The sequence below is a fragment of the Scaptodrosophila lebanonensis genome, unplaced genomic scaffold, assembly GCF_003285725.1.
Source record: "Scaptodrosophila lebanonensis strain 11010-0011.00,11010-0021.00 unplaced genomic scaffold, SlebRS2 tig00000001-arrow-pilon, whole genome shotgun sequence".
In the NCBI taxonomy this organism is placed as follows: Eukaryota; Metazoa; Arthropoda; class Insecta; order Diptera; family Drosophilidae; genus Scaptodrosophila; species Scaptodrosophila lebanonensis.
The window spans coordinates 6,407,852-6,435,552 of NW_022060529.1; the positions used below are offsets into that span (position 1 = coordinate 6,407,852).

Consider the following 27,701-nt stretch of genomic DNA (forward strand, 5'->3'; position numbering starts at 1 on the left):
ATCATGTTTTTACCTTTAGTACCTTTTTGTGCACCTCTTTTTTCACAGACAAATATGTCCACATAGTATTTAAAACTTTTCCTAAATCCTATATGTGCATAATATGTTAAACATATTGTCAAAAATGTTGTATAAAGTGTTTATGCGTCTAAATTTAGTTTTTAATTTAATGTTTAAATAAAGAAAAATTATTTAGATTTATCATAAATGCGCGTACCTAGTTTTCTTCCTTAAGGGAATCACAATGCATCTGTCTTCTCACTTTCTCGCCTGGTTATAGTTGTCCACATACCACTGCACTGACTCCTTTATAGCTGTCTCAAAATTGGTGAACACAAAATTGGGCAGGAGGCTACGTAGCTTGGCATTAGATGCCGTCTTCTTGTACTGCCCGTCTGCCTTACTCGTATCACAGACTAATTTGCCCTTGAAATTCAACGCCTTGGCTATAGCTTGTGCCACCTCCAAAATAGTCACCTCCTGCTCTTCGTCCACACTGAGCACAATCGGTTCCACGCTGTCATAGTTTCGCAACACCCAAATGATCAGTTTTGCTAGGTCCAGGGAATAGATGAATTGGCGTAGAGGCTTGCCACTGCCGAAAACCGTAAAGACTTTTTCACCCTCTGGCACATCAGGCTGGTCCAGCCGCAGCTTGTACATGCGGTTTATCAAGCCCGGTATGACATGCCCCTCGGGCTTGTAGTTATCATGAGGTCCGAATATATTACATGGTATCACAGACGTATACAAATGTCCGTATTTATCGTGGTATGCATGATTCTGTATGTCAATTAGGCGTTTGGCATACGAGTAACCGTAATTGGATGGGTGTGGTGGACCATTGTGTACCATTGTCTCGTCAATGGGATAGCTGGTCTTGTCCGGAAATATACAAGTGGAGAGACAAGACACAACCTTTTTACACCCTTGTTCATGTGCAGTTTGCAGTACGTGGTCGTTGATAAGCAAATTGTTGCGCTAGAAGAGAATGTAACGGTTTACATATCAAGTCTGTGTGAATCAATACAAATTATTTACCAAGAAATCCAAGTTGTTGTTCATATTGTAAAACAGTCCACCCACAAGCGCAGCCAAATGAATCACATGTGTTGGCTTCTCTCGCTCGAAAAGTGCTTGCGTGGAGGCCAGGTTGCTGTTTTTGTTGTATGTGTGGAAATTAAAAGTATTAGTATACTAGTTAAAGACATGGTGAGCAACGTCGAGAGAATGAAAAGAAGAAAATGCTTCGGGGCAAGTTTATGTGTATGTAAAAAAGTAAATGGGTACGTAATATTATAAATCCTAGGCCAGAGTACTGGAAGTTTAAGTAATCACATGTTCTTACGTCAAGTCCCCATCTTTGGAACCCGCAAAAAACCACTTCTCATCGGTTGGTTGTTCCTTCTTGATGACAGTCTCCAGAGCTTTGCCGACAAGGCCAGTCCCACCTGTTACCAATACTTTTTTCATTGTCTTTTAATGTGTGTTAGTTTCAAAATTTGCATTCAATTCCTATTTGTAAGTTTAAGGAATAAATAAACCTTAAATGCGAATTCCTTAGACACTGGGCTAGCTGGCTGGCTAAGAATATAAGCAAATTGGCAGCCCTAAGAAAGTACGCAGATGAGCAACCATATGTCCACCTAGCGTTGCCACATAAACAACCGTTAGCAGTTTGTATCGATAAAAATACTAAAAACAGAGAATACAATTTAACAGGTTTTTAAGTATAATTAATTTTGCAGTGATTTTTTGCTACTTACTCAATTGATGTCTTTAACTAACAAAGTGGCTTACAACTTAACTGTTGTTTAGCAAAATTAACTTTGTCTTGTTGATATGTCAACAACTTTATGAAATTGCTGCTCATATATTGTAATTTCAACGGACTTTATCATATAGGTAAATAATAAATAATCGTAAATATTAATTCAAATTGGAAAATTGTGTTTCACCACCTACGATTGCTTAACCTTCTTTTATAATAAAAAATTCCTTAATTTTTCATTGTGGTCAAAAACATCGTTCAGAAACTAATTAAATTTAAACATTTAGTATTATATTTTGTTTTCTACATTTAAAGTGGTCGATCTGTGAACTTATTTTATTTTAATATAAATAAAATAATTCGAAATATAAATAGTTTATAAAGAGATCTTTAAGCATTAACGTGGGTCGTATTCAGCTGGGGGTGTTTACGCTAGCCATACTATAATAAATGAAGGAGGCAAAGTAAAATGAATAAATGAATATATGTATGTATGTATGTATGGATTTACTTTGTTGGGACTGCCACTGTTCCTGCCAGGCTGGAGGGAATGGTGTGGCAACGATGCACAGCCAGCCCGCTACAGCCTAGCAAAGACGAGTATCGATACCTGAGTAGCTGACGACCTGAGAGTCTTTGGCTAAGACGAACAGAAATACGACAAATGATGAACGACGCGAGTGGAAGGTTCATTTTAACATAAGTATTCTCGAAAACTGTTTGTCAATTATTATAACCAAACCCATATATCTATTCTACAATAAACTAGTTGAGTAGACCAAATCCCACACAAACATACGCTTTTAAATTTGGGTATAGGGCATAAAAACTTAAAGAAAACTGAGTGCACTTTCATTACTACAAGTAATTTGATTTGACATAAATAATTTAGTCGACAGAGACTAGAAGAAAACAAATGTGCTTCCATAGTTTATATTTACTTACTAAAGTATAAAAGAAAAGTTTTTAACGGATTTCACTGCTATAAACGTTCTTCCTTCCTCAGTCACAGTATTGTACTACCTATTAAAAATAATTATTTAAATAAATCCAATGATAACTGTCAGTCTGGCAGCTTTGCAACTACCTTAACGTTTATGAAGCAGTCTTTTCAAGTATTAAAAAGCTCGCGAGCGCTTTCAGGCCAAGATTGAGCAGCAAGCAGTATTCAGTTCAATTCGAGACTTGCTTCAGTATAGACGCAGTCGCAGTTTTGAGTCTGAAAGTGTGGCTCAACTGGGCACGGCACGTAAAACAGAAATGCAACACTTTGTGCCGTCATAATAAATCGAACAAAACACTCAATTGAAACACACAAAGATGTACTTTCAATAGCCGATCGTTATTGGTTAACACATCACTTGGGGTGTGTGAAAAATATTCGACTTTATCGGTGATACAGTTCAGTGGCCAACGTTCAAAAGGCGGCAAGTGCATTGTTTTAAATTGATCGAGAGTACCCGTACTTCTCCGCTCGGAACCCTGAATTTCCCAACTTGTTCAAGCCGTTGGTAGTCGGTAAACCTCGCATCCCCGTCACTGTCTTAAAGCGCGTGCATTTCGTAACTTTTGATTAGTTTTTTTTTGTGCGACTCGATTCGTCTCCAAGTGCCGTCACTGCACCCGCCGAAGCTACGTTTGGAATACTGGTCTTGCGTTTTTCGTAACTTACTCGTATCGCCGCCTACATCGCATAATTGCCGACTTTGTTGCTGTTGCCTCTTCTTGGTAAGCATTAAAGGAATGCCAATGCCTGTTATTTGCTAATGCTTGGCAAAAGGCAGGAGCACACAAATAAAAATAATAAAAAAATACCTCACGAGTTTTGAAATGCTTGATGCGCATGCTTGCTGAATTTTTAATGCGGACTGGCGTTTATTTTTTAAATTCTTTGAAAATTACAACGCCAAAGCAAAACGGAAGGGTACCCCTGTCTCCAGTTCTACTATTTGGACGTTTAAAAAAGTGAATTTTATTTCATTTTATCGAATGTTATGGGTGATCACCGCCCAAATACTTTAATAGCTGCTTAGCTTCTTCAATCGCAGCTGCCGTAACGGATTCATTGGTTATGGCAAATGAGCATCAGTGTGGGCTCTCGATGCTGTACAGGTAGATGATGAGATCATTTCTAAAACCAAATAAGCACAGAGAACAAATTATTAGTGACAAGCGAAGACAAAAGCCCAAACAAATATTGCTGAAAAGCAAAATTCTTGTATGCGCTTGTAAATCATTAATCACAAAAGAAATTCTGGTCTTGACTTCACGCACATACAGATCCGAGTGAGTCACTTCTATACTTTACTTTTAAACAGAATACACACCTAAATTTGGGTTTTTTTTTGTACCCATGATCGCTTGCGCTTCCTTAAATAAATGAGTTCTGATTTGTTTACTCTATGCCGGATCTTTTTTCCGAGATTGCTTCTCTTCTTGTATTCTGTAATTCCAAATTAATTAAACATTTTCTAATTGTTTTCAACAACAATGATTGCCTTTCGTATCTGCTTCCTTTTATGATTGCTTTTATTGCCGATTCGTCTTAAAATTAAAGCACCTTAATTGGATGTTTATGTAAAAAGCTGATTTCTTCAAACGGATCTACGGATGTTTGTACAACTATTTTGTATAATATATTCTAGCTATTAAATGGAGAGGAACGAGCATTCAATGACCCAATAGAGAACAACATTTCAAGCCAAAAAAAAAAAAAAAAAAAAAAACACTTGCTTTGCTAAGCGAAATGACCTTGAGGGTAATAACTCTTGGCCGTTAATATCTGTTAGTCATGCCAGGAATGCAGCTCAACAGCATCGGTCCACTGTTAGCTTTGGCAGCTGCAAAAACGCTTTACAAATACATAAAACCGGATGGCATCTAACATTTGTGCAAGCGAACCCACACAGAAACGCACATCGAGTTAAGAAAAGCTTCGTATGTAAGAACAACACACTCATATTTATAAGCGTTTGGTAGTGCCATTAAAAAAGAGGCTCTTAAATATATTTAAATGCGCGTAGAAAAAATATGAGTATCTGCTTATATAATTCGATAATAATATTTATTTATATACATACAATAAAAATTCCAACTTGTTAGATACAACAAAACGTATACATTAGATAGTATACTATATAAACAAAAAAAAAAAAAAAAAAAAAAACGATAAACAGCAACCGCCAAAGCCTCTAAAAAGTGAGAATACACGTCCATATGTATGACAACAGGCGAAACCAGTCGCGATCTCTAATTTTGCGCGGGGGCTATACAGCGTACGTATATAAACTGGTTAGAAATACCAATACATACTCACACATCTAATCGTTGACTGAAAACCTTGGAGCGCATCTTGACTCTTCAAAAGCCGTTTGATTGTGTTATTTCTATTTTCCATAAATAAGTAAGTACGGACACACATATTTATATGGACATAAGTATAAAGAGGAGCGAAAAAGTATTGTATCCGAATCGGATGTGCTTACTTTAAAATGTGTTTCGATTTTAATTTATGCAACTGTTTCGCTCAACAATTGCTGTGTGCTATTTCTGTGAAGTCAAGTATTGTCGCATCTTTCGACAGCACTTGTTTTGCTTTACCAATTAGCATATAAGGCGTATATGTATATATAAAATTGAATTATAAGTATTTGCATCCCTTTACTAAATTCAACTATAGTATAAGTGCCTACCTATTTGCTTTTTGTTTGTCAGTATTCCGTCAGCGTTTGCTGTTGAAGTCATTTGCTTTGCCACAGTACTTCGATGACCGCTTTCAAATTAATTACTAGTACTATTATGTGTCTGCGTGTATGAGTTCCAATGCCAAAACTGCGCATACCACACATAGGGTACAAATTTGTAAGCGATTCGTGTAAATTGCCATAATTGCACATCAAATTGCGTAAATCACTGTAGCCACAACAACCTAGATTATGGCCGAAACTGAACAATCAATCAAATGCCTTGAGCGACCTTAAAGCAAAAATGCGTTTACAATTTAAACTATACCATCAAACGACACATGGACCGCATAAATTGGCCACGTTTATGCTCGTAGCAGCGAGTATGTATATAATAGACACACACGCATACCAAATGTTTTGAGGCATTTGAAAAGTGGCACACAGGTTGCGTTCATTAATTGATATACAAATATATTAAATATAATTTGAAGAGAATATTTGACTTGAGCTTCCAATGGTGTTTTACGTTTTAGCATTCGAGTCTGTGCTAAAATCCAACGAAACAAAGGCTAGAAATATTCCGTTAACGACTTTTCAGACAATAGCACCAGAATGGACAGAAAAGAAAAAAGCTGCATAAATCGAATAAACAGATGTGAGCACAGAGTTGGAAATTGTTGCGTAGCCAACATAAACGTCTAATATTCTTTATAATCATATGTAAAATATTTGAATAATGATCGCATGCTTCCAGGTTCAACAATTGAATTGTGTGTACATACTTACAATCACATCATCAATTTGTACATAGAAAACACTTTAGCGATTGAACTTCAGTTCAAATTAAGTTGCTATAAATACAAATGAAAAAATATTAACAAACACGACAGGTTGACAGGCCTGGGCTTGACTCGGAGTAGCGTCTGCGGCTGTGGCTGTGGCCGTGTCTGAGTCTCTGTCTGTGTCTGTGTCTGCGTCTGTGTCTACGCCACCTTCTAATTCCAAAAATCCACTCAACCAAAGCGGCCATCATTTTATATAGCGCTGCATCAGCATTATTTTTCTTTGAAATATGATCGTATAGGCAATGTTTATTTTTGCAATCAACGTCTTGGGCACAGCCAGCAGAGATGTAGCACCAGCACCAGCACCAACACAAACAACATCAACAAGCAAACAAATTGTACGGTTTGTGGGCACATTATGTCTAGCCAGTTTAGAGATCAAGTTTAATAAACAAGAAACAACAATCAAATTTAATCGTTTGTGTGTTGTAGCCCAATTGAACCCTGACCTCGGCTTTGGTCATACATTTAAAGCTGCGCATCTATCTGGTCAAGCTTGATTCTTGGGAAAGTTGAAGTCTCAGCGGCTTTCTACAAGTGTATTTAAAATATAAAAATAAATTAGAAACTTCGTTCAGATTTAAAAGTGGGCGCGAGCGTGTAAGCAATATGCTAAGTTAAGCGAAAGACTTAAGGCACGAACCTGCTGCACCAGTTCGACCGCAAGAGCTGATAGCGGCCACAAATAAAATTATGTTAATCAAGAGACTGACGCATTTAAATTAAATATTGCTGACCGCTGAGCTGACATATTCAGAAAAAAAAAAAAACGAATGAGGTATACTATGCTTAAATGAAATTTAACTTTAATGATTCAACAAATATTGAAAACATTTTCAATTTCTTTAAATGCATTCCCAAGAAAATGAAACTAAAATAGAAAACAAATTATTGAAAACCTGCGCCTGGTGACAACTTTCTCCTCCAAGTGAAATGCGCCCGAACAAAACTATAGCACAGAGGCGCACACATACCTATGTATAGTTTGTTTAGTTTAACCCTCTTATGTATTGATGTGTTTATTTTACTAATTAATTTCATTAACGACCTGCGCAGGCCCGAGCTATTTTTTGGGCTCGCCTCTCAATGGCTCATACCAAAGCCACTCGACGACGCAATCATCACTAGTTTTGGCTTTGCTAATTAAATAGGCAAACAAATTGGCAAGCGCGTGCTGCTAATATTTTTTCCTAACTGTTTAAAAGTTACGTTCCACCAATTGTGTTTTCGCAATTGTGTATTTAATTGATAAGCACTTATTTAGCATGCAGATAGATTCAGTGGCTTATCAATGCATGACATAGCCGTAAATATTGAGAAATTTTTCGCGAGTAGAAATTAAATAAAAAGCCACAACACACAGCTATTGGTAATGCAAAACATCGACTTTCTCAGCATTAACCGCAACTCGAGTAGCCAAACACCGTTAATAGCCGCCGGTCAAATATTTATATCACACATATTAACACATGCCCATAATGCATACGCCACGTTGTCTAATTTGAGTGTTTGTTGTCACTCGCTGACTTGAATTTTGTTTTCCATTTTTTTCCTCCTCGTATTGTTGTGTGTTGTGTGTGTCTTTTCAAAGTGCGCCAAACATAACTTTTGACAGTCATCGTGCAGTTGGCCGTATTGGAAAGTTTTGTGTACGCAGACGCGCGAAGTTTTTTGTTAGCTAATAATAACAATGAATATGAGAAATGAGTGGCAGACCGTGCAAGTCGGGGTCTCTATAAGTTAATAGCGGAACTTATAGTTATAGCCAAAATTGAGAAAAAAAAACGACATTTGAAATAGCTTACGAGTACATTCATTTTTCAACGTAAACACAAAAGCCAAACAAACATCTGTTATAGACCACATATTAAATAATATATAGTATGTACATATAAACATTTCTGCGTCGTTTTTCAATATTAAATAACCAGAATTCCAAACAAGTTTCGGAAGATAGTAAAAAAGAGTATTAAATTATTTTCGCGTCTAAGATATACTTATAACTGATATCGAAATACTACAAGATTTTTACCGAATTTGCATTGCTTAAGTACTTTTTTAAGACTAGATGAGAACCAATTCGATGTACATATTTTATTTATAACATTTATTTTAATTATAAATACGTAAATGGATGTAAATTCGTAATTTCAATTTTAGCTATTGCAGAATTAAAATCATCCTGTACAATTGTAATTCTTTTATTTCTTGCAATTTCTAATTTTGGTCATTATTTTTTAGTTAGCGCAACTATGTACTTTTGCTTAACTTTAGGGTGCCGGCCGCCGCTATCGACGTCTAAGTTTTTGACAACGCGCCATACACATTCGATTCACTTGCCAACACTTAGCCAGATACCATCGATGTATCGCAAAGCCATTAATAGTTGACTGTTTTGTTTTGGGCCAGAAACCGGTTCACGCCAATCGCCATACAGACACACACCAATCTCAAGCTCAACATGAATGAGCTTTTCAAATATTTCGTAACCAGTTGGACTGCATTTTTTACTAGTGATCGTGTAGTAGTTGTTGCCGTTCCTGCCGCCTCTCTCGTCTGTACGGGTATGTGAATTGATCATGAGTAGTGTAGCCAAATGTTTGTGCCTGCAGCACGGTATAATGGATAGCCAACAAGAGCAAGTGTTGCTTACAGGCATTTAAAGAACCCAACGTATTTAAAAGACTCAGCACACTCTTGCTCACTTGCAATAATTGCGTGTGAATTGCGTTTTATTTTCTTTACCTTAGACAAACAATGTTGATATTATTTATGCTTCTAGCCAGGTCAACTATTCGAACTACTATTATTTATTGGTTTGCAATTCGTTTGCTTAAACTACAATCTGCATACGCCCAACTTTTTTGGCTTGCTTTGAAATTCAATAGAAATAATTGCAGAAGGATATTGACATGTGCATGAAATTGCAAAGTCACGGTGCAGGAAAAATAGCCATGAGCCAAAAATAGTAAAGCTTGTCGTTACAAGCACAAGACACACGATTTTGATCAAAGCGAGAGTGACCACAAAATATAATAATCATAATAATAAACGATAGGCAAGTTTTTACAACAACAAAAAAAAACATCATCATGTAAGTAGGTGCGTTTCAAGCTGTGCCGAATTGCTCAAGTCGACTGTTGTTATTGTTTTTATTTGCTGGAAAATTGGTTGTGCGTAGTCATGTATACATATACTTGTACCATTATAAAGCGGAAACACAAACACTTTCATGCGGGTCAAGTGATGAGGCAAATTGCGACTAAAACTACTGAGCCCAGTTCATGACGCTCTGTTTAGCAGTTGCGAGCTATCCGAATCGTTGCTCAAAAGATTATGCAATACTTCAGAGGTTTTGATAAAAATGTGATACCCGAGCATTACCTCAAAAGTCCTATAAAACGAAGTACACGCTATGTATTTTCGATATGAATTTGATGATTACAAAATAAATAGAAAGGAGAAGGAAGGAAATACATTTTTGTTAATTTACAGCAATTGAGCAGATTTATTTGGATTTACGGCATATCATGAAATATTGTTTCAAAATTATAAAAACGTCTGGCTTATTGACAAGTCTTAACTGACAGCTTATTTATGATCTGACACTACATTGGTTGTGGGGTCTTCAAAAATTATTTTTTCTGTCACAGAATTAAAAACTAAATTGTGGGAATATGATTCCTTCTGGCAAAATTCCATTGTTTTAAGCAGAATGAATTCTCGATTTACTCAGACAGAAGATGGTTCGAAAGTCTGCGAATTATATTACAAGTGTTTGTATAATTAGGCCTACAACTTGTTCTACTTACTGCAACGCTCATTATTTTGCACTCACTGTGTATATTTATATGAAATTCGTATGGTCAGCAACATGCAAAGCGAGTCAAAACTTGTTGACCATGCATTGGGGGCCCAACATTTTCCACTTGCTGAGCTTCAGGTCTGCATTAGCTATACAAACGTACTCGCATAAAAGTAGATTCTTTAATTATGTTTGTTTTTATGGTTTTCAATTAATGCTTGCATGTATATACTATATATGTATGTATGTAGTTCAATGTCAAACATTGTCGTCGCCGTCGTCGTTGTCGCTAACCACTTCAACGTCGCAGTGGCCGCTTTTCAATGTCAGCCAATTTCTAGAGTAACCAAACGAGGCGAAGCTGGCCAGTTGGCCAACAAGAGGACAGTCGGCCAAACGGGCAAACGAGCGATATACTGATGTATCACAACAGAAATAACAGAGAGACTGGAAAAAATAAAATATTATTAGTCAAAGCTAAAGAAAAGCAGTTGTTCCAAAGTTTGACCACAATCTAATAACAAAATTGTGTTGCTTTTTCAACGACCAGCTTGCTTGACTCCAAACAAATAGATGGCGAACTTAAACGGAGAAATTTTAATTCATTTTATGAATACACTTGTTACCTCCAATAACAGTTTATAAAGTTATACTGATTTGCATTCGTAATATTTTGGCAAGCCATTTGGCTGAGGAAACTCGGCTTAATTTAATGGAATGCTCTGAACTAAAAAGTAATTAGAGCACCACTGCTATCATTTTTTACACATACACATACTTGTGGCATTTGTTTTCGAATCAACACAAATCTTTGGTCTAGCTGATGTCACTCACAATCATCTAAAGTAGAGTAGAACGTGTAAATACTTGCCTCGTTTGTATTTTTCTGTTTTTTCGTTATAATTTGCGGTCAATTATTTATGTGCCACGACCAACTAACAGTTATGATGCTGCACAGCTGCCGGTGTTGGTCATTTATCTTTGGCATGCAACATGCAATTGTAATGTCAAATCTGTGGCAGCAACTGGCACAATTTTCCATATCGAAATGCTTTTTTCCACTTTGTTTGGGTGCTCTGTTGCACTGTTTGTGTTCCACTGCCACATTAAGACGCCCACTTGAGGTGGCTAATGCCAGTATTAAGTCAAGCTTTTTGCAGCTAATGTTGGCTACCTGCTTAACTTGGCTGCCATTAGCCGTAATAGTTTTCCGTCAGTTTTAAGTTTTTAAGTTTTGTTCGCCGTCTTCTGATGGCGTTTGTTTGTCTTGGCTTAACGCTGATTTATTTGTAACATTTCATTAAAGGCGTTCAAGCCACTTCTGTGCGGCTGGTCTATGTTGTCTTGAGTGACGGTGGGGCTCAAAGCCGTTGCCGATTTTTGGCAAAAGCTAAGTACGCCGTTTGGTTGACAGCTGTCATTAAGCCGACTTTACTTCCATTTATTGAATAGCCGGACCTTCGATTTCACTGCGTTCGAAGGTGTTTTTACTTAAACACATATGTATGTGCGTTGAACTCGCACGTTTCACACGCAGCTTACTTCGAATAAGTCTGGATGAGAAGATCGGTTGAAAAGCAGCTAAACCTTTTCCAAAAGAAAAGAGAGAGAATGAATGCCTGCCTGTATTTTTAATGATTTGTGGCTGGGAACTTCACTAGCATTGTTCGTCAGCCTGGCTATAAATAATTTGCCACACTGTTTGAAAATATGCCAAATTGTGTAATTTACTTCGAGCATGACGCAAAACTCATTACATTAAAGCGCTGAGCGAAAATATTTCACTAATACACATTACTTATTATTTATTTTTGTTTTGTTTTCTTACAGCACAGATTGAACAGCGACGGTGCTAGAAACACAAAGTTCACATTTTCACAAAGAAAAAGTTAAGAAACAACAAATAATAAAATCTAACCGACGAAAATGTGTTGTGAGCAAAGTTTTAATGAAAATGTGTAATAAATAAAACGAATTCATTTAGCCGAAAGTGCCCGACTACACCGTTCATTACAAGTGTTTGCCAGTATATAAGTATGTACATATGTACATACATACTTGCTTAAATATGTGTGCGACGCACGTGCAAAAAAATTGAAATTTTTCTATTGTACAATTTTATGAATACACACAAAAATAAATATAAAAAAAGCGTACCTGTAAATCAATTACAGAAAAAATTCAGCTGCCACATACTGCTGGTAAATAACAACAACAAAAAACTAAAAACAACACAAAACAAAAGGCAACCACAAATTTGTTGGCAAACATTTTTTGTACAAAAATGTCTTTAAATGCGAATCAAAAGCGGCAATGCTCCGGCAACACGCCTTTCATCCGACTTGCTGCCTTCGCCATTTTGGCGCTTGTGTGTTGCCTAAAATTGGACGTTCAGGCGCACGTGGCTTTAACTTATCCACCTGCACGCCAATACGATTTGGATTTCTTGGATAATTCGCGCACAAAGGCGCCATGTGGCATGCCCAAAGGTAAGTGAGTTCGTAAATTTGTCTTTGAATTAAACATGGTCCCCAACCTTAACTTTAGAAAAAATATGTAAATTCCGTTGATAATAAACTTAGTTGTAATTTAATTTCTATTTAGAGTAAAGTTATACAAGTGTAATAAACTCAGAAACCAACATAGAATAGAATATTCTTATAAGATCGTTTTAAAACAAATTAATTGCAATTTCATCATGTAAAGAAATTGTTGCCTTGTTCTGAGCTGAGCAGACCCATGGGAATACTGTTTTTTTAAATTAAAAATATTGTCTTATAGTCACAATTAAAGTTAACTGAAAAGAGTGAGCTGTTACCCACGCGTGTGCAGGTACTTGTGCTTTTCACTTATGCTTATCTCAACGCATCTTAAAGGTACTTCAAATGGATTCAAGTCGTTCACTCTTCGGCACGCTCTGCAACTTTCCTCATTCAATATACTTAGCTATAGAGAGCTCATGGGTAATGGCTGTATTGCTTGCATCGGTCTGTTTACCAATAGCTTGTGCTGTTAACAAATTGACTGCATCATCTAAGTAGCCATGCACGTTCCACACAATTCGCACTTACACACATGCACACACATACACGTACTATATAGTATAATGAATTATAATTTACGTGCATTTTCCAACAACTCGAACTTTTGCTTGGCAACCGCATTGCATAATCTTTGCCTTACTTTGTTTGTTATTGTAATATTTTTCTTACTCAACGCCGGCTGTGGATTGTTGTTGGCATGGCTGTTGTTGTTGTTGCAGCTGCTGCTGCGCTGTTACCAATTAATTTGCATATCGCTGGCGCTCTGTTAGCTTTAAACTAGACTGTGTGCCTGAGTCAAAGAAGCAGCTAACCACCATTCACTCGCCACACATCAAATTTGGGTCACAAATTATGAGCGCTGCATAATATTGCTTTATAACATTTTTGGGATGCATATTTCAAGTAGCCATTTATTGTGGACAGACACGTGCACATAGAGTGTGTGTGTATGTGTGTATTGTGCATTTCAATCACACTGGTGAATGACGATTTCCATAATAATTGTTAGCTACAAACAGACACAAACAAAGTCAATCAGTTTGCGAACGCCATTCAGAAACGCATTTGCCTTAAGGCCGACCATGTTTGAAAAAGCACCGTTCATTTGTTAACCCCAGATGGCCTACTTTATTTTGTGTGCATTAGTGAAACTATACCATTCCTTAATGATAAATTTGTGGTAGTTAATGGGATTGCTTCTAAGAAGAAACAAATCAGAAGCAGGAAAATAAAAGGAACGACTTCTTTCTAACAACAATAAAACGAATCTAAAGTTAAGGTTGCTTATGCTTAGTATATAGATTATGGACATTAGAACCAATCGACTTTAATATTCGTCCGTGGTATTATATTTGTTGCGGTGAATTGTTTGCAATTTTTTGTTGCGCGTATTAATTAGTATACATATTGCGTATACGCAACATATACATGAAACAACTTGCTACCGGTTCGTGAACGACAGTGGCGACTTTTGCTCATTTAGCCCATTTCGGGGCATGACAACTTTTGCCTTTGCTTGCGGCTTTTCGATTTACGCAAGTCCTGAATCGTGTAGCATGGTTGTTGGTTTGGTTAGTTGTCCGATACACAGTGGTCTGAATTTGAAGAAAGTAAATGATTTTGGCTCAGATATAAAAACCAATGAATTTGTTAAATAAATATTACGACGTAAAACATGTAAATATGAAACTAATTTATACTTGCGTTATTGTAGTTCGACATAAATACTCAAAAATATAAATAGCTTACAAAATGGTTACAAAATGGTACCAAAAATAATAAAATAAAAAATCAAAATCTTTATGTAAAAACTTATAGCTGTTACATTTACATTTCTACATTTCTCGAATCAATTGGTTTTGAGTATTAAATTTTGTTAGAACTGCATAAGCCCGAGCTTTAAGCCCTCGGGAGGTGAGTCAAACTAATACATACACTAAGTCCCAAGATTACTCAAAGAGTTCGCCAGTTCGCCAGCCACAAGTAAAGATAGGAAAAGATAGAAAGCTATAAAGAGTCTTTGTTGTGTGTGTGTGTACTTCTATGATGATGATGATAGGCATTGTTAATCGCCTTTTAATTTCAATTGATTTGGTTTGGTACCACTGTGCAAATTGTTTTTAGCTTAGCTGCATTATAGTAAGTTGCTGTGGCTGCTGCAGCAACTGCGGCTGTAGATGTGGCTGACTGACGACTGCCTGCGTTGATGATGATGTATGTGGTTGCCAGTTTCGCCAGGCGGTGCAACAAGAAATGGCTGCAAGGCAGACAAGTGAAAAACTTTCACTTGCATTGCGTGGCCAAATTGGCAAAAGCCACAAACCACGCATTACGGCATAGGCCAGACCTCCACTTGTGCCTCAGCTTTTAAATGTTTGCCTCGATTACAGCATGGCCAAAATATTGTCTATAAATTTTAACAACTATATCTGCATGGCAGTGACAGTTGCATGTCTGTCTCTACTCGTATGTTTGTATGTTTCACAACTTGTAACCGCAATGATGCGCAGTCAACAACTATATACATACTATATAACAAAAATATACGAGTATATATCAAGTGCCAGCAGCTGTCTGCCCCTACTGTTGCTGTTGTAACGCTCATTATAATAGCTTTTTTTTCCAATGAGACCCTTCCTACGAAGTGTTGTTGCATTCGACAGTCTGATGTTGTGGCATCTTCTTCAAACTGGTGCACTGGGCCAACTGCAGGCACACTTACATGCATGTAAATACGAGTATATACATACATATACATATATTGCTAGTCTAGAGACTCTTGACTGACTGTTGACCCCTTCATGGCATAGCCATAGGTTTTGCGTTGTGTGTTATTGCTGCTGCAGAGAAGACTTATTTATCTTGTTTGGATTGGATTTGTTGTCGTTTACTATTTTGTTTTGTTCGTGTTTGACACTCTTTATTGTTGTTGTTGCCGTCTTAGTGTGGTATGCATGCGTTTTTTTTTTTTATTTCAGTCAACACGATTTTGTTTGATTTGGCGTTTGTTTTTACTGCAGCCGAAATTGCTCTTGCTTTTGTAATTATCTTTTATGCCCACTCGAATGGAGGTCAAGTTGTGGCTGCTGTTGGTACTTGTGTCACTTTCGGCTGCGGCTCGAATTGTGTGAGTTCAGTCAGCCATTAAGTGATGCTAAAATAAGTGAGACCACTAACGGACTTCCTACAATTAAGACTACATTTATGCAACATAGCATTGCTTCATGTAAATTGAACTGAATGTTGACCGAAATACTAAACAAATTGCAGTTAAATATCATTTTTCAAAAGTGTTGGCTTTAAAAGAATTTGATCCCAAATGTCTCTAGTTTTTTTGCATTTGCGCCAACCATTTACCCAAAAGTGGCGTATCACTTTAGGAATGCACACATTGCCCATATTTCAATTTGAATGGCTATTCATCTAAAGTTGGGATCCTGCATCTAAATGTCGCACATTCAATTATCATACAAATCTCAGAAACATTCACTTGCACAGCTAAAATGGCACACATACAGAATACCAACTAGCCTAGAGAATACTTGCAATATGCGCGTATTGACATTTAATAGCAACAGTGAGACACATACCTGTATGTAGTATGGATGAATATAAATGTATATATAGTATACTTGTATACCGTGCTTTATTTGCATGCAAAATCAATGAAAATTTATGTGCCATAAATACGATGAAAAGTATGGTAAACGGGCAACGAACAGCGTCACAGCGTCACGAGCAATTAACTTAAGCGAAATTCCTTGGCTACAAACTGGCCACTAACTAGCGGCGGCAGCAGCAGCACCACCACCAAGACCTGTAACAGCAACAAATTACCAAATGCCTCATGCTGGCAACAGCTACAACTGTTACCACTTGGTGGCCCAAAACGGCCACTTGGTCAGCTTATACGTGCTTATTTGCGAGCTGTGTATACTTGTAGTACGTATAAGGCCGAATACTTTTAGGGTTGCCAAAGCCAAATGAATTGTATTTCATATACAGGGTGCGCCATCTTTTATATCGGTATGTAAACATTGAATATCTTTGATAATAAACAACCGATTTTCAAGTATGAGATATTTTTATTATACCCTGTACCCGTAGGGTAAAAAGGGTATATTAGGTTTGTGCAAAGTATGTAACATACAGAAGGAAGCATCTCCGACCCCATAAAGTATATATATTCTTGATCAGCATGACGAGAGAAATCGATCTAGACATGTCCGTCCGTCTGTCCGTCCGTCCGTCTGGATGAACGCGAGGATCTCAGAAACTATAAAAGCTAGAATAACCAAAGTTGGCATCCAGATTCTCCTAGGCCCGAGTAAGGACGAGTTTATTTTATTTTTTGGAATTTTCCCCCCCTTCCCCCGCTACAGAATTTCGTCAATAGCGTCTACATTTCAAATGCTACCTAAACCAAACTTTGCACACATAATTTATATATAATTGTCTACTGTTCGGTCAATTCTAAGAAAAGTTATTAGCGAAACAAATTCTCGCCAGTACAACCCCCCCAAACTGCAGCAACAAGTTCGCTCTTCTTCTTCCTCTTGTTGCTGCTGCTATGGGCGCATATAACTCAGTGACGCAAGTTTACCTGGGTACAGGGTATTACACTGTCGGGCTTGCTCGACTGTAGCGTTCTCTCTTGTTTAATTTGGTTCTGTACAATTTCTTCAGACTCATTTTTCAACACTGGTCTATTCAAGTCAATCGGCTCACTAATGACAAAGTTATTCAATATTTACATACCGACATAAAAGATAGCGCACCCTGTACATATGTATATATTTCCTATCAGTTAAAGAAGTGATCATTTATAAAAGATTACCAATAAAATTCAATACAGAAAGTGGCTTGTCGACTATTCTGTAGAGTAATGTATTATCTATCATCCACATAATAAACTTTAAATATACCTAGTCGATTATTTTGCGATCTATTACTTATAACGAGAATAAATATTCATTTGTCAGTTTCCAATTGGTTTTTATAACCATGAGTCACTTCTTGCAGGATCTGCATGAACTAAGCTTTTAGTTTCATCATATTCCACTCCTCATTCTATCACAAATGGTGTGAATGGGGTCTTGAAAACGAAACATTGATTGGTCCTTGGAAAAGATAAATTCTTGCATTTCGTTTTTTGCACAACGCAAATGAAATATAGTCATGCATAAGCCTTTTTAAAATGCATTCTCTTGACATACAGTTTATATCTTCTTTCGCCACTAGTTCCTATATCTTTCCAAGGTTTTCGTATACATACTCGTATACGCATATAGAAATATAAAGACCCCTTTGTGTTTGCTCAGCTGTGCAAAAATGTATTGCTTCGGGCGCATGCGCAACTCCTGAAGCTTCGTCTGACTGCCGTTAGCTGCTGCCTTTTATTTGTCAACATTTCCCAAGTGCGCGCGCGGTTTGTCTGTGCATTGCGGAAGTTTCTGTTACAGCGACACGCCATATTTGGTAGCCATGTTTCTTTCACTCCACGCTCTGCACTTGCAATTACTTGCGGGAGAATGCATGCATTCTAATTCTTTGGCTTGCCAACAAGTAAATTGGCAAGGGAAGCAAAGCATGAAATTAGACAAGATCATGATTTGATGACGTGTAAGATTAGGCTGTTATTAAATGAGTGTGCTAATAACATTTCTAGCTCAAAACACCGGTCCAATATGTAACCATGTGAAAGCCGACACAATTGGCCGATAAAAAATCCCTCATCCAACAAACCGTATGGACATATTTTCCCACGATAATATGTAAGCGATAGCCCACCGTCGAAACATTTGATATCTCTTTGATGTGTGTGAATGAGGGCTATTGTAGCTATAGTATTGCCTCGATGACAAATTTTTGAGCCAACCCAATAATTACATTTAAATAACTTTCGAGTGAACCAAATTCTTTGCTGCAGCATTACAATTTAATTTAATTTATAAGATTTCACGCGACTTTCGCACAAAACAGGCAAAAGCCAATGTGAACAAATTCCATATAATTTTTTAACAAAAAATCGCACAATCAATACAGACGGAGGGCGGTGGCGTACAGGTAGCCAGACTGACTTTCGAAACGACCAACATTGTAATATTAACATCGAGCGGCGAGTTCAAGCACAACGGACACACACACCAACAGACAGTCGTCGCACACACACACACACACACACATGCACACACACACTAAAAAAACAGACTGGGAGGCAGGCAAGCAGGCCAGTTATGGACGATGTTCATGCATCGCAGCCTCCAAAACCAAAGGTGAACAACTTTCGCGCTCATGAGAAATATGACAGAAAAAAATACGAGTAATACAACAACAACAAGCAAATGCTTAGCAAAAGCGTAAAAAATTCAAGTCAACCAGAAAGACAGACACATGGAGAGTCATTCATCGGTGGCTACATGAGAAAACCACCTGCTAATTTAGTGCAGTGGGACTGGCGATGAAGCCCGCCCATTTTTTGGCATCATTTGGAAACTCTCTCAAGTATTGATTTCCAGTTACAAGTAAAATGATTTATTGGCCGATAGCATAGGCTATGTGCATGTCATGACTACTCGACGAAGCGGTAGTCGAAGCAGTCTATTGAGGATGTCACCATGCCATGACGAAGTGCCCACAAATGGCAATCATACTTGTATACTTGTATTTTGCTTCCTTATTTGATGGTAAATAAATGTGTGGCCATTACTGAAAGCGACACTCCTTTCGCTTTCATAAACCAGTGATAGTCGAGTGCTGGACATCGTTGGCCACGTTTAATGAATTCAATTAGCACTCACCTCTATACTCGTAGAGGCTGACTACGATGTGCGAATTGGCGCTGGGTTCGAGTAGTTGTATTGATTGCCAGACAGCATTGAGGCAAGCACATAACTTGTAATTTTTTCACAGCTGGTCAGCGACAAGTGTGCATGATATGGTTATGCAATACAAGTATATGCATGTATATACATACATAGCTATATATGTACTTGCAGACATATCTAAAATTTGTCTGTAACCTGCAGCCAACAAAACTTGTTGTTAGTGCTGACGATACTGGTTGCTGGGCATATGCCATCTACGAGTATACGAGTACAGTATGAATGGTTAAAGGTTTTGCGCTTCCTGTGCGCAACTTCAAAATATTTAATGTATGTATGTTTAAGTATATATCTTGGCTAGCTAGCTGGCTGCAATCACAACGACCTGCTTAGCTTGTCATGGGCAATTTGCGCACCAGCCCATTGAGAGCCCAGCTCTGCATTGCTGGAATTTGGTGCGCAGGTGTGCAGAATTCAGAACAACCGCAAACCAGAACCAGTTCGACTTCAGTCGTAACGCAACATTTAATTAGGCGATGCAAGATATTGTCTGTGTTGGCCTATCTGAGTTCTAGACTGTTGCACTGTTACACTGGCACTGTTACGCATGATTAATCCTGTACATGTTGCATGTGATCAGTATTCTGTAAAACGATTATCTCTATTGTAATAAGCATATAGATGGATTAAATGATCAAGCTGATATGATCATATCCATGTCTCCTAACCTATACGAGTACATGTTAATGCTGAGCCAAATTACTTATAATAAAATTCTTGTATACTTACAGGCTCCATACGAACTTCATTGCTGTCCGGCTCCCAATTTAATGTTACGTGGCATTTGGCCTATGCACATAAGGTAAGCAAAGCTCATGGAATTAGATTCCTAAAGTATAAGGGCCCTAGATGCAAAGTTGCAGATTACTTAATCTGTAACTTGGCCGATTGTTCATCATTAATCATTTCAATTTGTTTAAATATCTTGATACAGAAAAAGTGATTTGTCAATTATTTTTAAATAAGATCATTCCTAAAAGAGCTATATAATAAAAATAAAGCAATTATTGTTTAATTTCCAATTCGAAATTTCCAAAAATGTGTCTATGGCAGAAGTGCTCCGATTTAGCAATCGGCAGAATTTCACCTCGATAGCTTCATGCTGATCATTTATGAATCTAGAACATGGGGTCGGGTCTGCCGCGCCCCTTTTGGACGTTGTTAGACCAAATTAAATCCACCCTTTTCATGGGTATATTCATAGAACTAACAACATTATGTAGCTCCAAATATCATTGTTATCGAGGCTTTTATTCTTATCTGACGCAGTAATTAGCTAGACTTCATTATACTTGGCGTAAATTATGTAATGATTGCGGCACATGAACATGCACATGCCACTAGTCAAAGTCAAATATTGCGTTAGAAGTTCCCATAATGGGCGACCACACGATCATTGACTGCAGAATGTAAGCCGAGTGTCATGTGAACTAACTTTGAGGCAACCTGAAATCAAGTCACAAGTTCTCAGTCATTGTTTGCGCAAACAAAAATTAAATGATTTCCCCGTCTAGAGTTGCATGCATTAAAATAATAAACGCTGAATTGGGGCAACGCAATTGAATGCATACATTTTTAAAACTTTTCTAGGGCGGGTTCCGCTTACAATTATTGGATGCTCTCGATCGACCTGTCCTGGATTTGACGCCACACGTAAACAACTCCGAGTTTGTGCGCACCGATGCAACGTATGTAGCCTTTGACGGTATTTAAAGAGAGGAAGATACAAGTTTTGTACTTATTTTTTACCAAACAGGGCCCAGTCCTATCAAGTTAGCATACCCAAGGATTTCGAGTGTCAAAACTGTACGCTGCGACTGGAACGTCAAGCTGTTGAATGGTCCGGCGCCTATCGTTTCTGGTCCTGCTCAGATGTGGATATTAAACAGCGCAAAGACTTTAGAGAGAACTGTTCCGGAAAAGGAAAATACTTCCCATCCCGCTGCAAATGCGAAAAGAATTACTATGGGCCCCAGTGCCAGTACAAGGATGAATGCAGCACCAATGCAGATTGCGGCGCTCAGGGCCAGTGCATAGATGTAGAAGGTACCTCGTTGCCCCGACGTCAATGCTACTGTAACTTCGGCTGGTATGGCATTGGGTGCAACAAACGCTCGCCGTACAAGACCACTAATCTGGATCTGACATCGTACATCAAGAAGGAACTCTCGCCCGATTTTCATATTTTCTGGAGGCTGTTAGAAAAGCAAAAGGAAATTGAGCTGGTCCTAAAGGTGAACAGTACTTCATGGGTTGGATTGGGTTGGCGTCCCCGAGGACTTACGCCGGAGTGCAAGAATTTCCCATTGATACGTGATATAGGGGATTTAACAACGACTCTTGAGAGTTCCGTACCAGAACCAGAGCCCAAATCTGAACCAGAACCCAAATCCGAACCAGAACCCAAATCCGAACCAGAGCCTAAATCTGAGCCAGAGCCTAAATCTGAACCAGAGCCAAAGTCTGAGCCAGAGCCTAAATCTGAACCAGAGCCAAAGTCTGAGCCAGAGCCTAAATCTGAGCCGGAACCTAAATCTGAGCCGGAACCTAAATCTGAGCCGGAACCTAAATCTGAGCCGGAACCTAAATCTGAGCCGGAACCTAAATCGGAGCCTGAACCTAAATCGGAGCCAGAACCGAAATCTGAGCCGGAACCCAAATCAGAGCCTAAACCACAGCCTACCGCCGAACCACAGTCTAAACCGGAGCCTGAACCACAGCCCACATCCGAACCAGTGCCTAAATCGGAGCCTGAACCACAGCCTACAGCTGAACCACAGTCCAAGCCAGAACCTGAACCCCAGCCCACATCAGCACCCGAGCCTCATCCGACATCGGAACCTCAACCTAGTAGCGAACCGTCTCCTACAAAAACGAAACGTGTGGCTCATCACGATGGCCACGAACATGATGAGATGGATGGTGTGACATCTGTTGCCACCAGTGTATCATATCGCGTTAGCAGCAAATCAGGACGCAGCCGTCGTCAAGCCACAGGTAAGAAATTTACAAATAATCACCAGAAACTCAACTAACTGTTTGGTATAAATCCAAAACATGCGCAGAGGTACCTAAGTCACTACATGCTCACTGTGCACTTGGCACCTATATTATCCAATTACTTTTTTACAATTATCTCTCTATGCAAAGTAGACTCAACTACACTCTGCACTTAACACACACTTGTTGACCTAAAAAAATGCATTTTGTTTAAAATTAACACACAGAACCAACCCCAAATCCCGAACCAACAAGTGAACCTCCAAGTACCCCTGAGCCAGAACCACAGGCGGGTAATTCGGCTGAAGCAAGCTCTCCTGAGCCAGTACCAAAGCCAGAAATATCTGCCAAATCTCCCGAACCTGAACCTGAACCGAAGCCAGAAATATCAGCCAAATCTCCCGAACCTGAGCCTGAGCCTGAACCGAAGTCAGCTGAAGCAAGCTCTCCCGAACCTGAGCCTAAGTCGGCCAAATCGGGTGGATCAAGCTCTCCGGAACCTGAGCCTAAGTCGGAACCAGAACCTCAGCCTAAAAAATCTGCACCACTAAAAGTAGAGCCCCCAAATTCAGGTAAACTGCAAGTCACAAACAAAGGTCCCTAACATTTTCATTCTGTGCTATCCAATAAAAAAAACCACCGACGACAAAGTGATATACCTACTTACATATGTTATGTTGTTATTGTAGAACCCAAATACAAGCTGAACCCATACACACCACGATATGACTTTAATCCTATGGACTGTACGGATATTGTCATTGGTACGGCACGTGGCTTAGCCAGCCGCGTGGGCGACTACTATTCTCGGGATCGTTCAACACCGAAAATTGACGAGATCTTTGGTGGCAAATCCGACCTGTCTCTGGGAACTGGCTTCGAGGAGAATGGTGTCACTACCATAATATTCCGCAAGAAACTCGTGGCCACTGAGCCAACTGATCACACGCTGGACGATACACTAACACATGTGATCTGGGCGAAAGGTCAGCCTCCTACTAAATACGTTCATGTGCCAGCCTCTGGCTTGGAAACAGAATCGTCATCAATTAGGGACTTCTATCAGCAAGATGAATTAAAGTATCACGGACATCAAATGCAGCGAGGCGTCACTCAAATTAACTTCTTTGGTAAGTCCTCTAAACATTCGAATACCCGATGCTAATTAATTCACTTCTTAGAAAAAGAGAGGCCTAGTGGTACAACCGATCGCAACGATCTAACCACAAATGTACTGGACAATGACTGCTACGGTCATTGGAAGTATCCGCCGAGCTGCTCTCCCCAGGAGCACAGTTGCGAGTACTATGCGTCATGGGAAACAGTTGGACGCGGCGATGAGATGCGCTGGCATATTGAGACGACGAACACACAGACCTGGACTGGCATCGGCTTCAGCGATGACGAGCGCATGTCACAAACCGATACAATTATTGGTTGGGTAGACGGACGCACTGGTCGGCCATTCCTGATGGACACCTGGGTGCTGGGCTACGCACCACCCAAGCTGGACGATCGACAGGACATTTATAATGCATCTGGTCGCATTGAGAAGGGAGTTACAATTCTGGAGTTTAACCGTAAACGCGTCAGCAATGACGAACAGGATTTGTCCTTTACAGACGATCACTGTCTATACCTATTCTTCCCCGTACTGGGCGGTGCATTCAATGTGGTCAATAAGAAGATTCGTAAACACGAACAGGTACCACCGATATCCCCTCAACGCGTATGCATTAAGTCCTGCGGTAAAGGTACGTAGCACACTTATGGTTCTAATTGGTATGATTCCTAAAATGTTGTATATATGCAGAGCTAGAGTCCGTATATGTTGGTACAAGCACTCCTGCACCCAGTCGCTTGGTTTATGCCGTTGGCGTAAAGCTTATGAATCTCGCTGAATCGTTCGAAGCACCCAAACCCGGCACTGTGGAATTCAATAATCTGGCTGCAACTATCTCGGACTCTTTCAATGGTATATTAAGTCCCATACCCGGCTACTATAAGACAGAAATATTAGGATTTGAAAAGTACGTACACATAACTAAATTCTTTCGTGGATACCATGCATCTAAACTTGAATTATCCTTACAGGGAAGGCACAACTATGTTGGCCAAGGTTCAGGCCCTGTTCGATAAGGCCGATGTTGAAAAAATGCACGCCCTCGACACCAACAACATTGATAAGGATGCTTCGGAAGCCGTACAAAAGAACGCGGATGTCATCAAAGCCGCGCTCTTGGACCACATTGCGAGCGGCAAGGTGGGCTCACTAACAGTGGATCCCCAGTATTTGGACTTTGAGGCATTGGAATGTAAGCCAATCAACATCGAAAAGTGCGAAAAGCCCTAACTAAAGCCGATTTAACTTTCAGATAAATCTGCAGAAGATACTAAGGAAACACTTTTGTCCTTCTTCGACTTGTCCGAGACACGTTTGTATATAGTCTTAGGTCTAATTGCAGCCCTAGTGCTTATTGCCCTGATACAGGCATTCTGTACCATTTGGAAGACGTCCCGCAAAAGCAAAAATACCAAGGTATGTTAAAGATATGTAATCTGCAAGGTAGCTTTAATTGGACGTTTGCTTAGGTATAAATAGGACGCGTTAATTAGTTAAAAACAACAAGACTTTGACACCGTTATTAATATTTATCAATTATATAATATTATTTTAAGCTGGTTTACGTAATACCCGACGAATGGCGCATATATCAACAGCGGCAGCACCAACGATACTATCAACCCTCTAGCGATCTATAATATACGTGTACTCGTATGAACAGGAAACCAATATACCCACCATACTCGTACTTAAAACAATTTCACTGCCTGAACCACTGAACAAGAACTGCGGCTGCCATTAACGTACCTACATACATACATAAAACATACATAGTTAGCCAAAAAGTGAAAAGCCAAATTTGCAATAACACAAAAAGTCCTCCTTGTCATCAACGCGGAATACTCTGTACATGTACTATACCCGCTATGTGTAGAAGCCCGATAATCGAAATTATATACAATTGTATATGTACTAGCTTGCGTAAATCAAAAACAAAAATGCATTGGTAATTGAATCTTCTTCTCTTGTGTTTGTTGTGACATTAACATATGTATATTCCTCACTTTTATTATCTGCTAACACCACTACTGATATTTCTCTGAATGTCTTATACACATACATACATATATATATATATATACATATATACTTTAAACCTTCATTTGTATCAGTAGCACTGTTTTTGTATTTTAAGACATTAACTTACTAAGCTATGGCCGTAGGGCCGGGAGCAACTATCTTATGACTAAACCCATTCTATAATTCTCTGTTCGTTGTGTTGCTATGCTCTATTATCGTTTCTCTAATTTTCAATACACCTAACATATCTTAATATGTATCGATACATCTTTACTTGGTCTATATCTCTGTATTGTAGCTAGACCAGTCAGCATTTTCCTATTAAATTGTGCATCTTTTTCGCCATTGCATCAATACAGATGGTGAATAAAAGCTCTTGGCCAAACCCAGTTTTGTAACGATATTTATTTTTTAAGCCTTAACATACATATGTATACTACTCGACTTTCATTTTTATTCTTCAACGATAAAACTAATATTCATGGCTGTCATATTTCGAATTATCTCTTACTGAAAGCTCCCATCCTACAATAGTAAGCTCGAAATGTTGCACTATTTTTAATGGACTGGTTACAATTACCCAAATTTATAGAACTATTCGAACAATCTGATATAAGCGCAAGCGAAAGGCATATTCCAAAAGCAGTTATAGTACATATTCGATGTTTATACACAATGTAATGATGAGTTACGTATAACTTTATGAATTATAGAAGTTAATTTAATTAGAGGTCGTACCAAATGCTGACTGGTTAAGCACTGATATCTTTAATTCATTAATTTTATTCATTAAACCAATACTCTGTTACTTGCAGGAGAAACTAATTCAGAACTCTCCCTGGAAGGAGTTTGCTTCAAACACAAACTACGCATTTGATCCATATGGCGAAACTGAAGAGAAGCACATGACCACCAGTACCACAGCCAAGGAGAAGGCTCGTAACCGCTCTACCACAAGCAGTCAGCAAACCACCCTGCCAATGTCTCATTCGCCAACAAGCAAATCCCAATTATACTACGAGAACACAAACGGACATGGCAAGAATCGTAGTAGTGGCGGCACTGCTGGAGACGGTGCTCGTAGCAATGGTCGCCATATGACCCAGGAGAGCAGCACAGCTGCCTCGGGGCCATATTCACGTGGCTCCTACGCGGATCGCGCATATTCGCTGCCACGCCAGCATCATTACCAACAAAGCTCGGCCAACATGCAGCCCTCGGGCTATTACACTCATGATCGGCGTGCAGCACGTCAGGCGAGCAGCGAAGAGCGACGCGGCGGACGGGAGTCCAGTTACGATCGTTCCCGCGATGATCCACGCCTCAATTCCAATGGGGGCGCGGACACGCCCGACTTTTACTTCATGCCATCACAACGGAAATACTCAGGCGAAGTCGTGCGAGTTTATGTGGACTACAACAAGGATCCAAAGCACTAAAGCAGGGTACAAAATATAACTGCATGCACAAAATGTGAAGGCTTATTTAAAGCCCTTTTCAAGTCTTTCTACCACTCCACCTCAGTGTTGGAATGTTATGCCTTTTTTGTTTTTTCGTTTCGATTGCCATAATGCAGTTTCCACTGAATGCGTTTGGAGGGCAGTACGATTGGGAGTTTCGCAAATAAATGGGTTTGTTGGTGCGTAGCTTTATACATGCACATGTACATACATTATTATGTATGTATGTGATAACACAAACACACACACAAACGCTGCTAGAGTTCAGAGAGAGTTTTCCACCAATTAGTAAATTGTATATATTTTTCCATGTGTATAAAGTGAAATGTTGCTTAGAAATTAATACTTACACTGTAATTTTTCTCTTCAATGTGCAAAGAAAAATAGTCACTGTATTTAATCAAATTAATTATATGTATATTAATATAATTCTTAAAACAGACATTGAGCGAATTACATTTGATATAATATATTTTAATAAGTATGTACTCGTAAAATAAAATTTAAGATATAAAAACAGCTTTAGTCGCTTTCATTATTTTTTTTTTAGGTGGGATTACTT

At 38.8% G+C, this 27,701-nt stretch overlaps 2 protein-coding genes across 5 annotated transcripts; one reads left to right on the plus strand and one right to left on the minus strand.

Moving 5' to 3' along the window:
• Positions 1-132: 132 nt before the first annotated feature.
• LOC115621938 (probable GDP-L-fucose synthase) lies at positions 133-1,565 on the minus strand. The gene is made up of 3 exons (XM_030515788.1): positions 1,349-1,565; positions 1,042-1,156; positions 133-981 (listed from the first exon to the last, which is right to left on the minus strand). The coding sequence occupies exons 1-3, from the start codon at positions 1,471-1,473 to the stop codon at positions 259-261; spliced, it is 963 nt and encodes a 320-aa protein (XP_030371648.1). The 5' UTR covers positions 1,474-1,565; the 3' UTR covers positions 133-258.
• Positions 1,566-2,992: 1,427 nt separating this feature from the next.
• Positions 2,993-27,658, plus strand: LOC115627958. 4 transcript variants are annotated; one of them, XM_030523870.1, is made up of 12 exons: positions 2,995-3,499; positions 11,938-12,596; positions 20,266-20,336; positions 21,125-21,222; positions 21,291-22,531; positions 22,762-23,106; positions 23,224-23,664; positions 23,716-24,288; positions 24,348-24,564; positions 24,629-24,849; positions 24,910-25,073; positions 25,214-25,602. In XM_030523870.1, the coding sequence occupies exons 2-12, from the start codon at positions 12,392-12,394 to the stop codon at positions 25,295-25,297; spliced, it is 3,660 nt and encodes a 1,219-aa protein (XP_030379730.1). In that variant the 5' UTR covers positions 2,995-3,499; positions 11,938-12,391; the 3' UTR covers positions 25,298-25,602. The 4 variants fall into 4 exon arrangements, with proteins under 4 accessions (XP_030379737.1, XP_030379730.1, XP_030379723.1 ...); XM_030523855.1 differs by lacking the exon at positions 25,214-25,602 and adding an exon at positions 26,495-27,658 and having other exon boundaries at positions 2,996-3,499; XM_030523877.1 differs by lacking the exon at positions 22,762-23,106 and having other exon boundaries at positions 2,993-3,499.
• Positions 27,659-27,701: the final 43 nt, after the last annotated feature.